This window comes from Salvelinus sp. IW2-2015, unplaced genomic scaffold (genome assembly GCF_002910315.2).
Source record: "Salvelinus sp. IW2-2015 unplaced genomic scaffold, ASM291031v2 Un_scaffold1582, whole genome shotgun sequence".
NCBI lineage: Eukaryota > Metazoa > Chordata > Actinopteri > Salmoniformes > Salmonidae > Salvelinus > Salvelinus sp. IW2-2015.
In genome coordinates, this window is record NW_019943007.1 from 26276 (window position 1) to 45025 (window position 18750).

Consider the following 18750-nt stretch of genomic DNA (forward strand, 5'->3'; position numbering starts at 1 on the left):
CCATGGACAACTCTGATCAAGATATGAACTGTTACTTGTCACTCTCACTAAGGTGTGAATGGCTGTATGCACTTCACTCTATTTATTTAACTAGGGAAGTCAGTTTTAAGAACAAATTCTTATTTAAAATGACGGACTACTCCGGCCAAACCTGGACGACGCTGGGACAATTGTGCACCACCCTAGGGAACTTCCAATCACGGGCGGATGTGATACAGCCTGGATTCGAACCAGGGACTGTAGTGACGCCTCTTGCACTGAGATGCAGTGTCCTGGACTGCTGCGCAACTCGGGAGCTCCACTACACATATAGCATTTAAAATCAACGTACTACCTTGCATTATCTATACCTAAATTGTAAATTCTATTCTGTAATAGTATTTGTATTGTTATTTATATTATTTAAACATGTTAGATTATAAGTAATACATCTTGCTTGATATTTTAATTAATTGTAAGTATAACACTAGCTCTCTTTTGTTATTTTTCCATGTTTTGTTGTTGTGAAGAGAAAAATATGACAAAAAAAGTACCGATGGATGCAATGTAATTGCAAATCCTCCAGCTGACAGAGACATTGATTTAACACGTGAAGGAATCTACATTGCATAGTAAACACTGTAGAGGATAGAGGACAATTTATGACCATGGCTTTCAAATATGAAATACATAGGCAGGTTTACTGATTGTCAAATAATTAAGTTGAGGAAGGGGAAGTAAAATAATAATTTCCTTATTCCTTTAATTTGTGTAACAGTAAATGATGATTGTCCTAATGGAGCTTTTATGAGGGCAGTGATTTAAAAATAACTCCTAAAATGTATTTTGTATGTCTTCACCACAGGGTATCCACCATAGAAGTAGAAAGAGATTATATTTATATTGCCTCCACTCTTAAATAACAGGTTTTAGTTTGGGATTGAATGCTTTCCTTGTTTTTCCTCGCATATGGAGGTCATGAGTTGTCAACTCATTCATATATTTTTTTCCCTCAAAACATAAGGAAAATTCACATATTTTTTCAATTGCACCTATAGGCTGTGTCTGTATGAAGACTTGCAAAGGCTATGTACCAGAGATTATTTATGACCCGCAGCAGAAACAGTGCTAAAAATGACAAACGCGTGTCGCAAACGAATGAAAATTGTCCCTCTCCGTTTGCCTTCGTTACCATAGAGACGGAAACAATTCTTTCTATGAAAACTGGAGCATGGATGACTACTGTTGCTCTTAGCACTGGATAAATAGTGAATTAAATGTCTAAACTGATGTTTATTTCATAGTATTACATTTGAATGAGGTAAGGCAGTGTGATATTTAAGATAACATGAAGAGCAAAATGGCTGTCATTCACAATCAAATATGTAGCTAGTTGTTCGATTCTTACTTCCTAACGTTAGCTATCTAGAGGTTATGGTGCTTTCAAGACCACTGGGAACTCGGATAAAAACGAGGTCAAATCATGATTTCAGTGATCTTTAGGTTGGAAATTCGGAAATCTACTTGTAGTTCCGAATTGGATGACCGTTTAAAAACGATTTTTCCCAGTCGGAGCTCGTTTTTTTAGTGAGTTTCCAGTTGTCTTGACGCACTGCAAATCGAAAGTTGTAGATTTCCCAGTTGTTTTGAATGGGGCATTTGCCCATCTCAATCTAGTGCCCAAATTGACGAACTACATACAGTATGTTGCGCAACTGAGCCAGTCGTCCTGATGAGCCTTTCCCAGCTAGTTTATGTTCGATAGCTGGCAACAAAAGCAACATGGCACTAGTTAAAACTTGTAAAAGAAAGTGATGTTTATTTAAATGGGCGAGGTCGAAATAACTTGTAGTATAGGTCACCATCTCCAATTTGTTCCATCCCACTTGATATTTATCTCGAGTAGTCTACCGAGCCTAATAACCTAATATTGGTCACGGTGATACAGTCCACTGCTCAATGGGGAGACAGCATGGGGCACTGTCTTTTGCTCCCGCTTTCCGCAGTAAGGAGAGGGCAGTAACTACATAGTGTTGCCAATATTAGACCAGGGTGACAGCTACGGCATTAACGTCTAATGTATGTAAAACATTTTATATATATATAAAAACGAACAATTACTCCTATAAAAACGGAATGATTCTGAACTCACAAGTCCAAATTTCGGCAGAAAAGTTAAAACATTTTGCTGAAGTTTCTATCCATAAGCGTAACATAGCAAGCTAGGAAGAGCTCATCCGGACGACTAAACCCGGTGGCCACCTAGCGTATGTTTTAGCCTCGTACGAACCATGCTAAACTCGCGAATTTACATTATATCTGGTTAGTTCGTATAAGGCTATATCCGTAATTCCGTATATCCTCGCCCCACAGTTCACTCATATGGTGCTTTCAAGACAACCGGGAACTCGGAAAAAAACGAGTTAAAATCATGACGCCCTGTTACGAATCCATTTGGCCCGACAATCTAGGAGTGATGGTAATGGGACCCGTAACACAACTCATGCAAATTATTATCGTGACAACGTAACAGTGAGAACAAAAATAACCACAGACAACTTAATTACCGTCAAACACTAAATGTTTATTTATAAACACACGGTAAATGGGGGGAGCAGGAAAAGGGGCTGAGCGGGACCCAAGGAATGAAAGAATAATAATTCAAAACACCCCTAAGCTAGACTAGCCTACTTCACAAACAGCTAACTAACTAACCAAAAATACAGGGGGTGGTCCGCCCAGTTCTAACTAGTGTTTATATAACAAAGTTTAACTACGGGTAGTGTAGCCCAAGGGCAACTTGTCTGGTTACCCCCTTTTCCCACCATCAAACAAACACTCAAACACCATAACCAAAAACAATACTCACAGATGGGGACCAAGTGACATGTAACTGCAAAACACACAAGCGATCTACAGACAGGAGGCATTTACAAAAGAGATTGAGCTGGGGAGAAAACAACTGACAGGGGTTTTAAACCAAGGGAAAGGGACTGTGATTGGGTAAGGGAAAAGGAGCAGGTGTCTTCTGATTAGCGACTGATTGATGACTGATTGGGGAATGATGATGGTCACCTGTGAGTAGGGGAGAAGGAGAGAAAAGAAATACACACAGGATACACACAGAACACTTGTATCCGTAACACGCCCGTTATCTTCAGTTCGGAAAGGCCGGAGCTCTAGAAAGATGGCCAAAAAAAACAAGCTCCGACTGGGGGAAAAAACGTTTGAACGGTAATCCAATTTGGAATTCTAAATCGGATTACAGTTTAAAACGTTTTCTTCCAGTCGGAGCTTGTTTCCCCCCTAGTTCCCAGTTGTCTTGAACACACTGAAGTCGAAAGTCTGAGATTTCCCAGTTGTGAACGCGGCAATAGCACCAACAATTGGATGCATCCGGTTTTCAACAGTACAGTTAGAGAGGATGGATTTAAAGGGCTGTAGCCATGCCGACAGCGTTCCCCAACCCCATCCAGTTTTTCTACTGGCCGTTCTGTACAGCACCGTTTCCGTTTAATTTAATGTTCCAGAACTTAAACATTTACTGAACGCAGCCCTGTTGTTCACATGCGCAACCCTTTCATTGGCTAGAATGGTCCCACCTGATCTCACCTGCCTTTAATCAGAGAGGGAAAGAGAGGCTCAACTCTGCGGGAAATTGGTGTACTGATATAAGTAGGACACGTGACATCCCGGCAACTTTGAGAGAAAAAAAACTTTATATCGGCGTTGTCTCTAGATGGCTATGCATATTCATGAAATGAGGCTAGTAGCATAGCATCTCTCTCCATTAAATATATGCGGTTGACGTCAACAACCCTCATTGAATATTCAAAAAATTATTACATTAATGGGATGTATTCACCAATCCAAAGAAAGGATAGACAGCCCGTCGTACCGCTTTCTGAACCACGACTCCTATTGTTAGGGAGGAGAGACATGTATCTTAGTTATATAAATAAATACATCTTGTCAGTATATATCCATAATCTTTGCTTCAGTCATTGACAACATGTATTTCAATTGTTAGGGGGGGTCTCTCGGCTATCTTGTCAATATAATAGATCGTATTTGATACAGCTAATTCAACCTAGCTTCTTTTTCCGCCTGCTAAATTACGGTTACACTCATAGCCGCTGTAGATTTCATGTGCTGCTATTTGTCTAGCTAACAAGCGTGTGGTGAAAATATACAAACAGTATTACCTTGAGTTTTTGCCAACAATTTAGTTTGTTTTGTAATATCAGCAGCATGACGTTGTAAAATAGCGTACACCTTGTGGTTTGACCAATCAGCAAATTGCAGTCATTAGTTATAGAAATGTGGACAGACTACATAAATAACATGAAACACTCCTACAGTTTATTCCTCCCCCAATGCCGACTTGCCTAGTCATATAGGAAAAGCAAGGGAATGAATGTCGGGGCATACACGTGCTTCTACACCTGCATTGCTTGCTGTTTGGGGTTTTAGGCTGGGTTTCTTGAGATATCAGCTGATGTAAGAAGGGCTATATAAATACATTTGATTTGATACATCCACAGGCTGTTTTGCTGATGATAAGGAAGAAACATATTGTTTTTTTTAGTACTGGGGTACATATGAATGTCGACAGGAATCCATAGGTTACTTCTAATGACGAGTTTTTTTGTAAAAGTTTTTTTTGTTGTATTTTTGTATTATTCAAATGACGGTGAATTCAGCCGTTATGGTGAACTTGGGTTGTACATCGGTTATGTAATAGCCTAGCCTATGCAGAATAACTTCTTACCTATGCATTATGGGTGCTGTTCATTATATTTTTTTCCCCCAGAGATGTTGGCCGAAGTTCCAGGGAACCCTCTAAGCTCTGGCCTCCTCTGGACAGCCACCCGGGGTAAAGATGAAAAGGTAGGAAGTAATAAAACATTAATTCAACTATTGTGGTAATAAAAAATAAAAAACATTTTTATTTAACTAGGCAAGTCAGTTAAGAACAAATTCTTATTTTCAATGACGGCCTACCGGGGAACAGTGGGTTAACTCCCTTGTTCAGGGGCAGAACGACAGATTTTTACCATGTCAACTCGGGGATTCGATCTAGCAACCTTTCGCTTACTGGCCCAACACTCTAACCACTAGGGCTACCTGCTGCCCCTAAATTAGTTTAAGAGCAATTAGTTGCTCTTAATACCATATTTGTTTTTTTATTCATTGATAGCCAATGAGTCAGACTTATAGCTGGAAGCTCTTTCACTATAGTTCAGCTCATGCTGAATTAAAGCTAGTCAAACAGCTCCCTCTGGTGGCAATATGCACACACAACAGGTAGGGACACTCTTCTATCATTACAGTCATCACTGTGTAGCAGGCTTTTTGGCCCCTTTGTGTATGGCATCCAAGTCACTCTTATTCTGCCATGGGCTTTTGCCTCTTGCCAGGAGATCCCCATTTTTTCTGAGTTATTGTAGTGTAACGTCTGCAGTTATCTTTAGTCCATTTGTCTCAGTGTCTCCCTCGCTGTGCCCCCAGGGCCCAGCCCTAAACCTGCAGCGGTCAAGGGATGCCCAGAGGAAGATGTCCTCGCAGCGTTGCTGCTTCCTAGGGGTAGAGACCTGTGCAGAGCTGAAGTGGGAGGACTGGGAGCTGGGAGGGGAGTTCACTAAGACCCTGCTGCTGAAGAACATCCATAGTAAACTACAGAAACTACGTTTCAGGTGAGTCTGGTATCAGGGATTATTTCTCTAGAGTTGGATCTGAAGTGGCACCCTATTCCCTATGTAGTGCACTTCTTTTGGCCAGAGACCCATGGAGCCAGAGCCAGATGTAGTACACTACATGCTCAGCAGGATTTTAGACTTTCTCTTAGAAATGTAACGTGTTAGGATGAACATTATTTTTTGATGCATTAATTCCTCGTAGTTACAGGATTAATTCCGCGTGCTTACAGGATTAATTCCGCGTGGTTACATGATTAATTCCGCGTGGTTACAGGATTAATTCCGCGTGGTTACAGGATTAATTCCGCGTGGTTACAGGGTTAATTCCGCGTGGTTACAGGGTTAATTCCGCGTGGTTACAGGGTTAATTCCGCGTGGTTACAGGGTTTAATTTCGCGTGGTTATCAGGGTTAATTCCGCGTGGTTACCAAGGGTTAATTCTCGCGTGGTTACAGGGTTAATTCTGGCGTGGTTACAGGGTTAAGTTTCCGCGTGGTTACAGGGTAATTCGCTGGTTACAGTTAATTCCGCGTGGTTACAGGGTTTTAATTCGCGTGGTTCAGGGTTAATTCTCCATGGTTACGGGTTATTCCGCGTGGTTACAGGGATTAATTCCGCCGTGGTTTACAAGGGTTAATTCCTCATGGTTACAGGGTTAATTCCGCGTGGTTACAGGATTAATTCCGCGTGGTTACAGGGTTAATTCCTCATGGTTACAGGGTTAATTCCGCGTGGTTACTGGATTAAAAACAGAAACAAGTCAAAGGTTAACAGTTTAGGCATTGATTGAGTGGTTGAGGTTAGGGCTGTGGTTTTGGGGAGGTTTAAAACTAAATACTACACAATGACATGATATTACATCAGGTGTCATAGTATTCACAGGCTTCCCGTTTGTTATAGCATTGTGAACTGCTGTAGTGCATTGGTCAGGGAGCCGCGTTTCGGCTCTGATCGTAAGCAGTTCGTGCCAGTGAACAATTATTATAAAAATAAATTTGTGCGTCCGAGCAAGGCATAATCACGTTCTCGGACTTTTATAACATGTTCTCTGGACCTTTATAAAGCGTTCTCTGGACCTTTATAAACGTTCTCTGGACGCTTTATAACAGTTCTCTGGACCTTTATATTAACACCGTTTTATAGTCTGGACCTTTATAACACGTTCTCTGGACCTTTATAACACGTTCTCGGACATTTTAACTGCGGACCTTTATGACACGTTCTCTGGACCTTTTATAAATGTTCTCTGGAACCTTTATAAAGTTCTCTGGACGTTTTATAACACGTTCTCTGGACTTTTATATAACAGTTCTCTGGACTTTTATAACACGTTCTTCTGGAACCTTTATAAACGTTTCTGGACTTTTCTAAAACTGTTCTTTGACCTTTATAACAGTTCTGGACCTTTATAAAACGTTTCTCTGGACTTTTATAACACGTTCTCTGGACTTTATAACATTTCACTGGACCTTTATAACACGTGTTCGACTATAACAGTTCATCAGGATGTGGTTTATAACACGTGTTCTATGGACCTTTTTAATAACAACTTCTCTGGCTATTAACCTTTTACTTATAACACGTTCTGGACCATTTTATAACACGTTCTCTGGATCTCTTGCTTTATAAACGTTCTCTGGACTTTTTAACAGTTTCTGGACCTTTTTATAACACGGTTTCTTCTGGACCTTTATAACACGTTTTCTGGACTTTTTCTAAAATGTTCTCTTGGACTTTTATAACGTTTCTGGACCTTTATAACACGTTCTCTGGACCTTTTATAACACGTTCTCTGGACCTTTCTAAAATGTTCTCTGGACCTTTTATAAAACGTCCAAACTTTCTAGTGGTTAGAGCGTTGGGCCAGTAACCGAAAGATTGCTGGATCGAATCCCCGAGCTGACACGGTAAAAATCTATCGTTCTGCCCCTGAGCAAGACAGTTAACCCACTGTTCCCCAGGCGCCGAAGACGTGGATGTCGATTAAGGCAGCCGCTCCGCAACCTTTCTGATTCAGAGTGGTTGGGTTAAATGCAGAAGACACATTTCAGTTGAATGCTTTCAGTTGTACAACTGACTAGGTTTCTCCCTTTCCCTTTCCCTTTTGGCCAGAGACCCAAAATATATGCACTATATAGGGAATAGGGAACTCTCCTTCCGTGGCCTCCAACTGCTCTTAAACGCAAGTAAAACTAAATGCATGCTATTCAATCGATCACTGCCCGCACCTGCTCGCCCGTCCAGCATCACTACTTTGGACGGCTCTGACTTAGAATACGTGGACAACTACAAATACCTGGGTGTCTGGTTAGACTGTAAACTGTCCTTCCAGACTCACATTAAGCATCTCCAATCCAAAATTAAATCTAGAATCGGCTTCCTATATCGCAACAAAGCATCCTTCACTCATGCTGCCAAACATACCCTCGTAAAACTGACTATCCTACCGATCCTCGACTTCGGTGATGTCATTTACAAAATAGCCTCCAAAACCCTACTCAATAAATTGGATGCAGTCTATCACAGTGCCATCCGTTTTGTCAGCAAAGCCCCATACACTACCCACCATTGCGACCTGTACGCTCTCGTTGGTTGGCCCTCGCTTCATACTCGTCGCCAAACCCACTGGCTACAGGTTATCTACAAGTCTCTGCTAGGTAAAGCCCCGCCTTATCTCAGCTCACCGGTCACCATAGCAGCACCCACTCGTAGCACGCGCTCCAGCAGGTATATCTCACTGGTCACCCCCAAAGCCAATTCCTACTTTGGCTGCCTTTCCTTCCAGTTCTCTGCTGCCAATGACTGGAACGAATTGCAAAAATCTCTGAAGCTGGAGACTCATATCTCCCTCACTAACTTTAAGCACCAGCTGTCAGAGCAGCTCACAGATCACTGCACCTGTACATAGCCCATCTGTAAATAGCCCATCCAACTACCTCATCCCCATACTGTTATTTATTTATTTATCTTGCTCCTTTGCACCCCAGTATCTCTACTTGCACATTCATCCTACCATTCCAGTGTTTAATTGCTATATTGTAATTACTTCGCCACCATGGCCTATTTATTGCCTTAACTTACCTCATTTGCTGTAAGGACTTTTTTGGAAACACTTCTCAATACGAACAAAAAAACTATAAAACAGACGAAAAACGACGAAGCTACAGTCCTGAACTAGTGAACATAGAATACATGAACGCACGAACAGGAACAATCACCCACAAACAAACAGTGAAAACAGGCTACCTTAATATGGTTCCCAATCAGAGACAATGACAAACACCTGCCTCTGATTGAGAACCATATTAGCAATACCAATTTGTAAGTCGCTCTGGATAAGAGCGTCTGCTAAATGACTTAAATGTAAATTAGGCCAAACAACAAACCCAACATAGAAACATAAAACATAGACTACACCCACCCAGCTCACGTCCTGACCAACTAAACAAAGACTAAACAAAGGAAATAAGGTCAGGAACGTGACATTTGCACTCACTGTATATAGACTTTTTGTTTTCTTTTGTTCTACTGTATTATTGACTGTATGTTTTGTTTATTACATGTGTAACTCTGTGTTGTTGTATGTGTCGAATTGCTTTATCTTGGCCAGGTCGCAGTTGTAAATGAGAACTTGTTCTCAACTGGCCTACCTGGTTAAATAAAAGTGACATAAAAAAGGATGCCATTTTACACACCAATGAAAGTATATGCAAGTTAGATATGAACAGCTAGGACATACACAGTATACTAAATGACCAGCCCATTATCATACACAGTATACTAAATGACCAGCCCATTATTTATAACATGTATCTAAATGACCAGCCCCATTATCAACTACAGTATAACTAGAATGACCAGCCATATATAATACACAGTATACTAAATGCCAGCCCATTATCATACACAGTATACTAAATGAACCAGCCAATTATCATAACACAGTTATACTCTAAATGACCAGCCCATTTAATAACACAGTATTACTAATGAACCAGCCCATTTATTACCCAGTGATACTAGATACAAGCCCATACATTAACTCAGTAATACTAAGCCACCATTAATGCATACACAGTAAACATGACAGCCAATATCATATAACTATACCAGCCCATTATCATCACGTACTAAATGCAAGTAATCATCCAGTAAATGACCAGCCCATTATCCATACCACAGTAACTGAATGACCAGCACCAATTATCATACACCAGTAAATAAATGACCAGCCGCATTATCAATACCCAGTAACTAAGCCGATTATCAACATATACTAAGACCAGCCATTATCATACAGTGTATAAGACAAAGGACCAACTCATTATCATTAAAAAGAGAGGGTAGGAATGAGGGGGGTAAAGAGGAGGTAGAGAATGAGGGGGACAACGTGGCGGTAGAGATGAGGGGGGGGGGGGAGTATTTCATAAAATGGTGTGGCCAAGCTGTAAGGGCGGTGTATGGGAGCGCAATACAATATTTTTTCAATACGCTGGTGGGATGGAAAAAATAAAACTGGGAGACAAATACCATGACTGTTTTCTTATTTTGTTTTTCTGGTTTTTTCTCCTTTATTTCTCTCTTGGGTCGTTCTACCAAAAAAGATAACATTCATTAGAGCGCGGACAAAGTTTTTGTGTTCATCACATCCCAACACCAATCAACATCACCAACATTTTCCACAAACATGCAGCTATCCTCCCATCCGTACCAGGCTAAACTATTCCATCCCCTCTACCTTAGACTAGACACATGAGAGAGATAAAATAATACCAAATGTAACAACCAAAAAAACAAGAAAAACAAAAAATTTCTCTCCGCCCCCGCCCCGCCCATCTACCTCCCCCACCTATCTCCCCTCTCTGAATGGTTTGTTTTTCGAAATATTAGCTGATTTTGGGGAGGGATGACATAACAAGAACCTATTGCGAACACAAATGAAGGGTTGTATTGGCGATTGTTCTTGGCTGTGCTATAAGTTGTCAAAAACGTTTTGAATATGCATAAGTTTGGGAGCAGTATGGGGAGCCACGGGCCAAGAGTGGTCGGAGCGGTTCATAATCATCGTATGGACCTCAAAAATAATAAAAAATTTTCATCATATTTGTTTGTTAAGAGCTCGCTATGGGGCGGGTTCGTGTCTTCTGTCGTGCTTGGGTCGTCGTGGGCGCGTTGCCGTTGGTGCCCGTGCCGTGGCGTGGCCACCTGTTGTGGCGTCTTTTTGTGTTGCCGTTTCCATTCCTGGTGCCGTTCGTGAGAGTCATTAGGAATGCACTCTAGCAGAAGAGTGGTTGCAAATAAGTAGTTCATTTTGTTTACTCAGATTCTATTCGAGCCATGGGAACCACTAGATGGTGGCCATGCATATGCAACAAGTGTAGAAAAGTCACGCAAGGGCGGTGACTTTTTTCTAATATCTTACCTCCTCCTGTCTCTGATCTACTCTTAGCATTGAGATGATAATGCGTGAATAATGACAAAATAAAAATTATATTCAGAACCACACACAAACACACACACGACACACACAAGCGCTCAGCAGCAACATCAACAACACAACACACTTACCACTGGACGAGAACAACAATGCAATTGGAAATGTCTGGTGATTTATTTCGATACATCTCACATTCCTTTGTACTTTTTGATTTACGTCGTAAAGAAGGGTTGTAAAGTTCACCACACATGACTGTTTCACATGAGTGTAAAACAAACAACAGGGACCGATCCCAGACACCTGAGTCGGCGAGGGTTCCACTGGCTGTCGCGCACGGGCGGCATGTGATGTGTCGTTTTGCGCTTTGATCATTGGACTACAGCAAGGGGCAGGAAGGACGGAATTTTTCTCTAAACCGCCAATTTAGGCATTACTACAATATGTCAGCATCAAAATTACAGTATAACAATATTTTATATTTGATACATTGGTTTCGCATAGATCATAACAGAGCACTAGTCAAGTGTCTTTTCACACGAATACTGACCGTTCAAACTAGGACAAACATCTCAAGGCAAAACTTATGGAGTTCATGTCATTAAAGGGCAGGGGAGGGACAAGCCTTTGCCTCAACATGTCATTGAAGCGCATTAGTCAATTCAGCCATAAAATGCTGTATACAGGTGTGTTTGCTGATGGAATAATGCCGAGCACACTCCTAGTGGACGCTTCGATTGCTTAAAGAACTGGGTTTCCCAGTTGAGGGCCCTCTCTCCATGAAGGTTACGTCGCCAGAACCGGCCTGCTTAGCTTCCGAGATCAGACGAGATCAGGCCGTATGTCAGTTCCGACGCAGGTGTCCCGGTTTGGCCTTCAGCCTCAATGACACTCAGAACCCATACTCTTGGAATTACATAATGCCAAATTATAAAGTCAAAGTGAAGATCTGATAAATCAGGATTTCCACATTTGGGAAATTACACAGGCTTTTAGACAGCGGGACCGTTTTCAACCCCATTAGATAGCACAGCCTGAAAGCCGGAGTCTGCATATGTGGCTGGGTAGGTCACCTTGTACCCTGGTGACATCCGGGGTTGGAAGAAAAATAATAAAAAATAATAAACTACGGGGTTGGAAACCCAGTAACCTTCTTCGAACCTACAGTATCTTACAGGACTAGTTGGATGTACAAAACCACTTTCATAAATTTTCCCATTGAAGGCAGGGGGAGTGTAGAGGAGATACGACACAATCAGTCATAGTGTGTTCAGGGAGGGCAAGTGTCTTCCCCCTTCCGGCTGGGAGAAGAAAAAGTGGCCAGGGACAACAATACATTTCGGATGACTTCTCGATCAAGCGGATACATTTACACCATACTATGTTTGTGATCTACGGTGTTAATTTCAACTCATCAACGACATTATCTAACATACTAATGAGCACGATAAGCTGCGGTTAATACAACAGTTTAAGTTTCGTTGGAAAATGTGCACTTGCAAAGACAGTTGGAAGTGGTTTGAAAAACGTAAGTATCTTCATTTATTTTTTGTTTACTCTTGGTAGCAATTTTATAAGGTCTTCTGTACGTTGAAGGCCCGGACTACGGCATTAAGTTTCCCCTTTATTGGAGATTTTCAACATACACTTTGTATGTGCGGGACAAAAAAAATATGTGCGAAGCTCATGAATGAACTTTTTAATATCTTACTCACTGTATTGATATCACAAATGTATTGCCGATATGACGAATAATAAAATCATATTCAGACATACTGAACGTAAGATTATAATAGTAACCAGAATCGACAGAGAAACATCAGACTATGGGTTTTAGAGGAAGTCTTTTCAACCTCTCTCTTGATTTTGAGTACACGGGTGGGCTCCTATGCGATGATGAACTGCAGGTCTATATCACCTCAACTAGGCGGCGTATCACAACACACCTGTTATTCTTGGGTCGGGGTGTGTTTGTTTCAGGCTTATCTCGACCGGGAATATATGCCAGAGGTTAATACAGTATTGTATGATGCACGATGGACACAGGGTCGGTCTCCTTAGGATCCGAATTTCACTAATTTGATTTTAGCTTTTCTCCTTTCTACACATTTGGTCGATAACCATGCTCACTTCTCTTGTACTTCCGTTTTGATGTTTTCGAACAAAAAAGGACCACGGCCGTCGTAAAAGAACAGGAATTTGCGGTAGATTTGGTCTTTTGTCCGTGGATTATAGTGAGATAAAACTTAGTGGGGGAGAGTGGTCTATCCACGTGCCACATTTTTCGGGTTCAGGTACCCCACCATTGAGATTATTTGACCTAAACTATCCCCAATGGAAAATGCAACCAGTGTGGTGTTCCCTTCATCAGTTCGACTGGGCTGGGAGGCCGGTGCGTCGGTTTCATTTTGTTTGTGCATGTTATCGGTCGCTGCCTGCTACTTTTATCTCTTAGGCATTCGAGTCCAGTTCCATTTTCGCACCGTCTGGTTATCCTTCGCACACTTGGCAGCATTATTTCTCTAACCTTTGAACTCATTCTGAACACAGGGCCCGAGGAGGGCCCCACAAATGAGCTTAAGACAGTTGATTATTTTCCGGGCACCATTTCCTCTCTGGGTCTTGTTGAATGTTATCTCGTCACCGCAGGGTTGTCCTACATCAAGCTCGATCATGGATAGCCGGGCCTTAGACACACCTCGAGTAATCCCCAGTTCCCAACCTTCACGAATTATTTTTTTTCTTGTAATCATTTTGTCTTTATTTGACGGCGATGGGAAAGAACAACCAAAGAAACATCACACGCTAGGGATGTCTATGGCTTTACCATATTCCCGTTTACTGTTTTAATGCTATGAAACAGAAGCCACGAAGTGGATAGCTACCTAGACCAAATTTAGAGACATTGATTAGGCATTAAATTTGATTTGTAAGTTGAAAAGGGAGGGAGCAAGTGATAGCCAATAGAAGGAGAGCATTTACTCTATTTCAGCATATTGCTTACCTAGGGCGTGGTAGTCTGCGGACTCGGATAGAAGGATAATGCCAGCGAGACTAGTGGACCAGAAAAGATTTGCTGCTAAGGCACATAGGTATTTTAGTCAAAAAATCATGCAAGTCCGGCGTTCCAATTCCAGTCACAGGCCCGACTTCTGTTAGCTTCCCGAGGTCATCAAATGGCTTACTACAGCGCGATGGGAAGGGCAGTATTAAGGCAGCAGTTTGGGCTTGTCTGGATTTGAGGGATGAGTATGACACGCTTACTGCACCAGGCTACTTCGTGATCGTGGACAGAATGGCTTACCTAGACCTGGTATTAACCCAGCCAGTCTCCATCCCAAGTACTTAACCAGGGTCCGTGGGTCTCCCGAACCCTCACGATTTCCTCCAATTGTCCCAGCTGGCTTTTTGGGTTCCTCCGCACGTGGGCCTATTTCCCTTTATTTTTGGTCCTTTTTTAGGTCTCGATTTCGGTCTGGAGATCTGCCACGTACCGAGAATCCGCCTTGCTGCCACGTACAATTTTTCACACGCGCGGGCCTTTTCAGCTTGTGGCAAAACCGGACAAATACACTGAACTTTGCAACCGCAATCGTAAGTTTGGCCTCATATCGCTCAAGTTCACACATTGCACATGACTTACCGCTCCTAATGACACTTCTGTGGCGTCCTTCTCTGTTGACTACGCGGCCCGCAATGTAATCGGACCTATATTTGTAAGCGCAATGGCGTAATGAACTACTAGACCATGGTGGCTTAGAAACTCTCTACATTTATCATCCTCACGCATATAAAGTCAAAGTGAGTCTGAGATAAACAGACATTTTCACAAAACCAATTAAGATAAGCAAGTCCTGAACTTTGGGGTCACTCAGAAAGTGGAAGAAATTACATTACTTAGCAGATCATTTTTACACCAGATAGTTGGATGAAAATACAAACGCAAGCCTTGCTAACATTTCAAAGCGAGGGCAACATATTTTTCAGCCTTGTGGGAAAAAACGGAAAATTACAATGACTTCTGGACAAATACATCATTGCAAAGTTTTTCACATGCAGCTATCCCTACTAGAACAGAAATAAATACCAAAATCTCTGAATGTGAAAACCTATTGCATTGTTTCTGATTGCTAAGGCGGAGCGCCTGTATGGACAATTTCATATTGTTAAGCGCAGGATGGGCGTATGACACATCATGACCATGGGGGTTGAGCGCTTCTCAACTATCTCTTGATTGAAGTACCAGCGTGGCATAAATAACCGATGCTTGCATTTTTGCAACATGAATGTTTCCACAAAATGGTCAACAATGTTTGGCTACAAACAAATGTTTCCTACCTTTCAATTTGGTCCACAAAGTGTTTTTCAACACTGACTTAAAAGATCTCCATAAGCCACGGCATTTGGCCCTCAAGTCATCCTCATGCTTGCCCGGACGGCAGTCCCCACTACATAAATTAATGCCGCATAGATGTTCCACATTTTTTGGGAAATTCAAGGCTTCAGCACAGCCGGAGTGCAAGTGGCTAAGCCTCACCTGGGTGAACCGCCTTCTATGAACACAGTAATCTCCCTTGCCAGGTACAGTGTGAGATACAAACATCAGTGAGGGCAAGTGGTCTCCAGTGCCAAACATTTTCGCTAGCGGTACCACTTTGTGTTCCGATAATATCACATCACAATGCGACCTGGCCGTTAAATACCGTTTAGGAATGCAATTGCAGACAGAGTGGTGAAAAAGTAGTTCATTTTGTTACTAGATTATCAGTGAACCACTTAGCATTCCCATCATGCAAGACTGTAGAAAAACACGCAATGGTACTTTTTAAAATATCTTAAACCTGTCTGATAATCACAAATGTATGCGATATGACAACATAAACATCATATTCAGACACACACCACAACACACACAACAACAACACCACACACACACTACACAGAGACCAAATGCATGAAAGAATTGATTTATTAATCGGATAACATCTCAACATTTCTCTTTGTTACTTTTGATTTTACGTCGTAAAAGACGTGGTTTGGTAAATTCACCATAGGAAAACACAGGGCATCAGAACACCAGTCCAGTTCCACTCCTCACCAGCCATTATTTTCCTTTGATCATTTGAAAGGGCGAGGGAGCACAAAGCACACACAAGCTGCATTCAGTTAACAATATTCTTTTTGGTCTTAATGATAAAAGGCAGTTGCGCTCCCTGACACACAAGGATTTGATTGTATTAAAAAGGGCGGGGAAGACTCAGCCCATTGAAGCTGCATTTTAGTCAATTCAGCATCAATGCTTACTACAGGCAGTGTTGCCTGATGAATAATGCCAGAGCACACCCTAGTGGACAAAATGCTTACAGCACCTGGTATTCCCAGGCAGTCTCCCATCCAAGGGTACTACCAAAGGCCCGCCCCCTGCTTAGCTTCCGAGATAGACGAGAATCAGGCGTATTGCAGGCTGGTTTGGCCGTAAGCTAATGACGCAGCTCTTGTACAACCATATAAAGTCAAAGTGAGTCTGATAAACAGACATTTTTCACCAATTAGATTAAGCAGCCTGAACTTTGGTCACTCAGAAAGTGGAAGAAATTACATATACTGTAGGCCAATCACTTTTTTTAAGCACAGGATCGTTGGATGCAAAATACAAAACCAACCTTGCTACATTTCACAGCGAGGGCACATATTTCAAGTCCTTGTTGGGAAAAAACGGACAATACAATGACTTTCTTGACAATACATCATTAGCAACAGTTTCACATGCAGCTATCCTACTAGACAGAGAAAGAGGAGAAAAATAAAATACACAAAATCTCTGAATGTTGAAAACTATTGCATTGTTCTGTGCTAGGCAGGAGCCGCATATGTAAAATGGACAATTTCATATTGTATAAGCGACTGGGCGTATGAACACATCCCATGACCATGGGGGTTGAGGGCTTCTCAACTATCTCTTGATTGAAGTACGCAGCGTGGCATAAATACCATGCTGCATTTTGCAACATGATGTTTTTCCCACAAAATGTCACAATGTTTGGGCTCAAAACAAAATGTTTCTTAACTTTCAATTGGTCCACAAAAAGTGGTCTTTCACAACTGACTTCCAAGATCTCCAAAGCAGCGGGCATTTGCCTCAAGTCATCCCTCCATGCTTTGCCGCGGACGGCAGTCCACCACTACAATAAATTATGCAATAGATTTCCACATTTGGGAAATTCACAGGTTCAGACAGCCGGAGTGCAAATGGCGTAAGGCCGCACCCTGGTTGAAACGCCTTTCTCTGAACACAGTATCTTCCCTTGCCAGGTAAGTGTGAGATACAACATCAGGGGAGGGCAAGTGTCTCCAGTGCAACCATTTTCGCTAACGCGGTAACACTTTGTGTTCCGATAATATGCACATCCATGACCTGCCGTTAAATACCGTTTAGGAATGCACTGCAGGCACAGAGTGGTGAAAAAAGGTGTTCATTTTGTTTACTGATTATATCAGTGAACACTACGATTCCCATCAATGCAACCACTGTAGAAAAATACCAATGACTTTTAATATCCTTAAAACCTGTCTGATATCACAAATGTATGCGATATGACGAAATAAAATCAGTATTCAGAACAAATGAGCATAACCACACACACACACACACACCCACACACACCACAGAGACAAATGCTATGAAACCAATTGATTTTATTAATCGATAACATCTCACATTCTCTTGTAGCTTTTTTGATTTACGTCGTAAAAGAAGGGTTGTAATTCCACCATGGAAAACACAGGGCCATCAGACACCAGTCCAGTTCCACTCTCACCAGCATTATTTCCTTTTGATCATTGAACAGGGCGAGGGAGCACAAAAGCACACACAAGCTGCATTCCAGTAACAATATTCTTATTTGTCTTTATGTCTAAAAAGGCAGTTTTTGCTGCCTGACAACACAAGGAACTTTGATTGTATTAAAAGGGCAGGGGAGACTAAGCCATAGAACTGCATTTAGTCATTCAGCATCAAATGCATTACTAAAGGCATGTGTTGCTGATGGAATAATGCAGAAGACACCCTAGTGGACAGAATGCTTACAGCACCTGGTATTCCCAGGCAGTCTCCCATCAAGTACTAACCAGGCCCGACGCTGTTAGCTTCCCGAGATCAGACGAGAATCTCGGGCGTATTCAGGCTGGTTTGGGCCCGTAACGCTAATGACCAGCTTTTGGTAGCAAAGCCATATAAAGTCAAAGTGAGTCTGTATAAACACATTTTTCAACCCCAATTAGATAAGCAGCCTGAACTTTTGGGTCACTCAGAAAGTGGAAGAAATTACATATACTGTAGCCCTCACTTTTTAGCACAGATAGTTGGATGATACAAACGCAACCTTGGCTAACATTCAAAGCGAGGGCACATATTTCAGCCTTGTGGGAAAAACGGACAATACAATGACTTCTTGACAATACATATTTAGCACAGTTTTCACATGCAAGCTTAATCCTACCTAGACAGAAATAATACAACAAATGCTCTGAATGTTGAAAACCCTATTGCATTGTTCTGTGCTAAGGAGGAAGCGCATGTATGGACAATTTCATATTGTAAGCGCATGGGCGTATGACACATCATGACCATCGGGGGTT

General features: G+C 41.8%; 1 protein-coding gene across 1 annotated transcript in view; it reads left to right on the forward strand.

The window, feature by feature from the left end:
- Positions 1 to 1211: 1211 nt before the first annotated feature.
- Positions 1212 to 18750, forward strand: part of cfap65 (cilia and flagella associated protein 65) — an 82222-nt gene continuing 64683 nt past the window's right edge. Inside the window, 4 exon segments of the mRNA XM_070439342.1 lie at positions 1212 to 1300; positions 4793 to 4869; positions 5491 to 5675; positions 12181 to 12196. Of these exon segments, the coding sequence (XP_070295443.1) occupies positions 4795 to 4869; positions 5491 to 5675; positions 12181 to 12196 (276 nt within the window). The 5' untranslated portion in view covers positions 1212 to 1300; positions 4793 to 4794.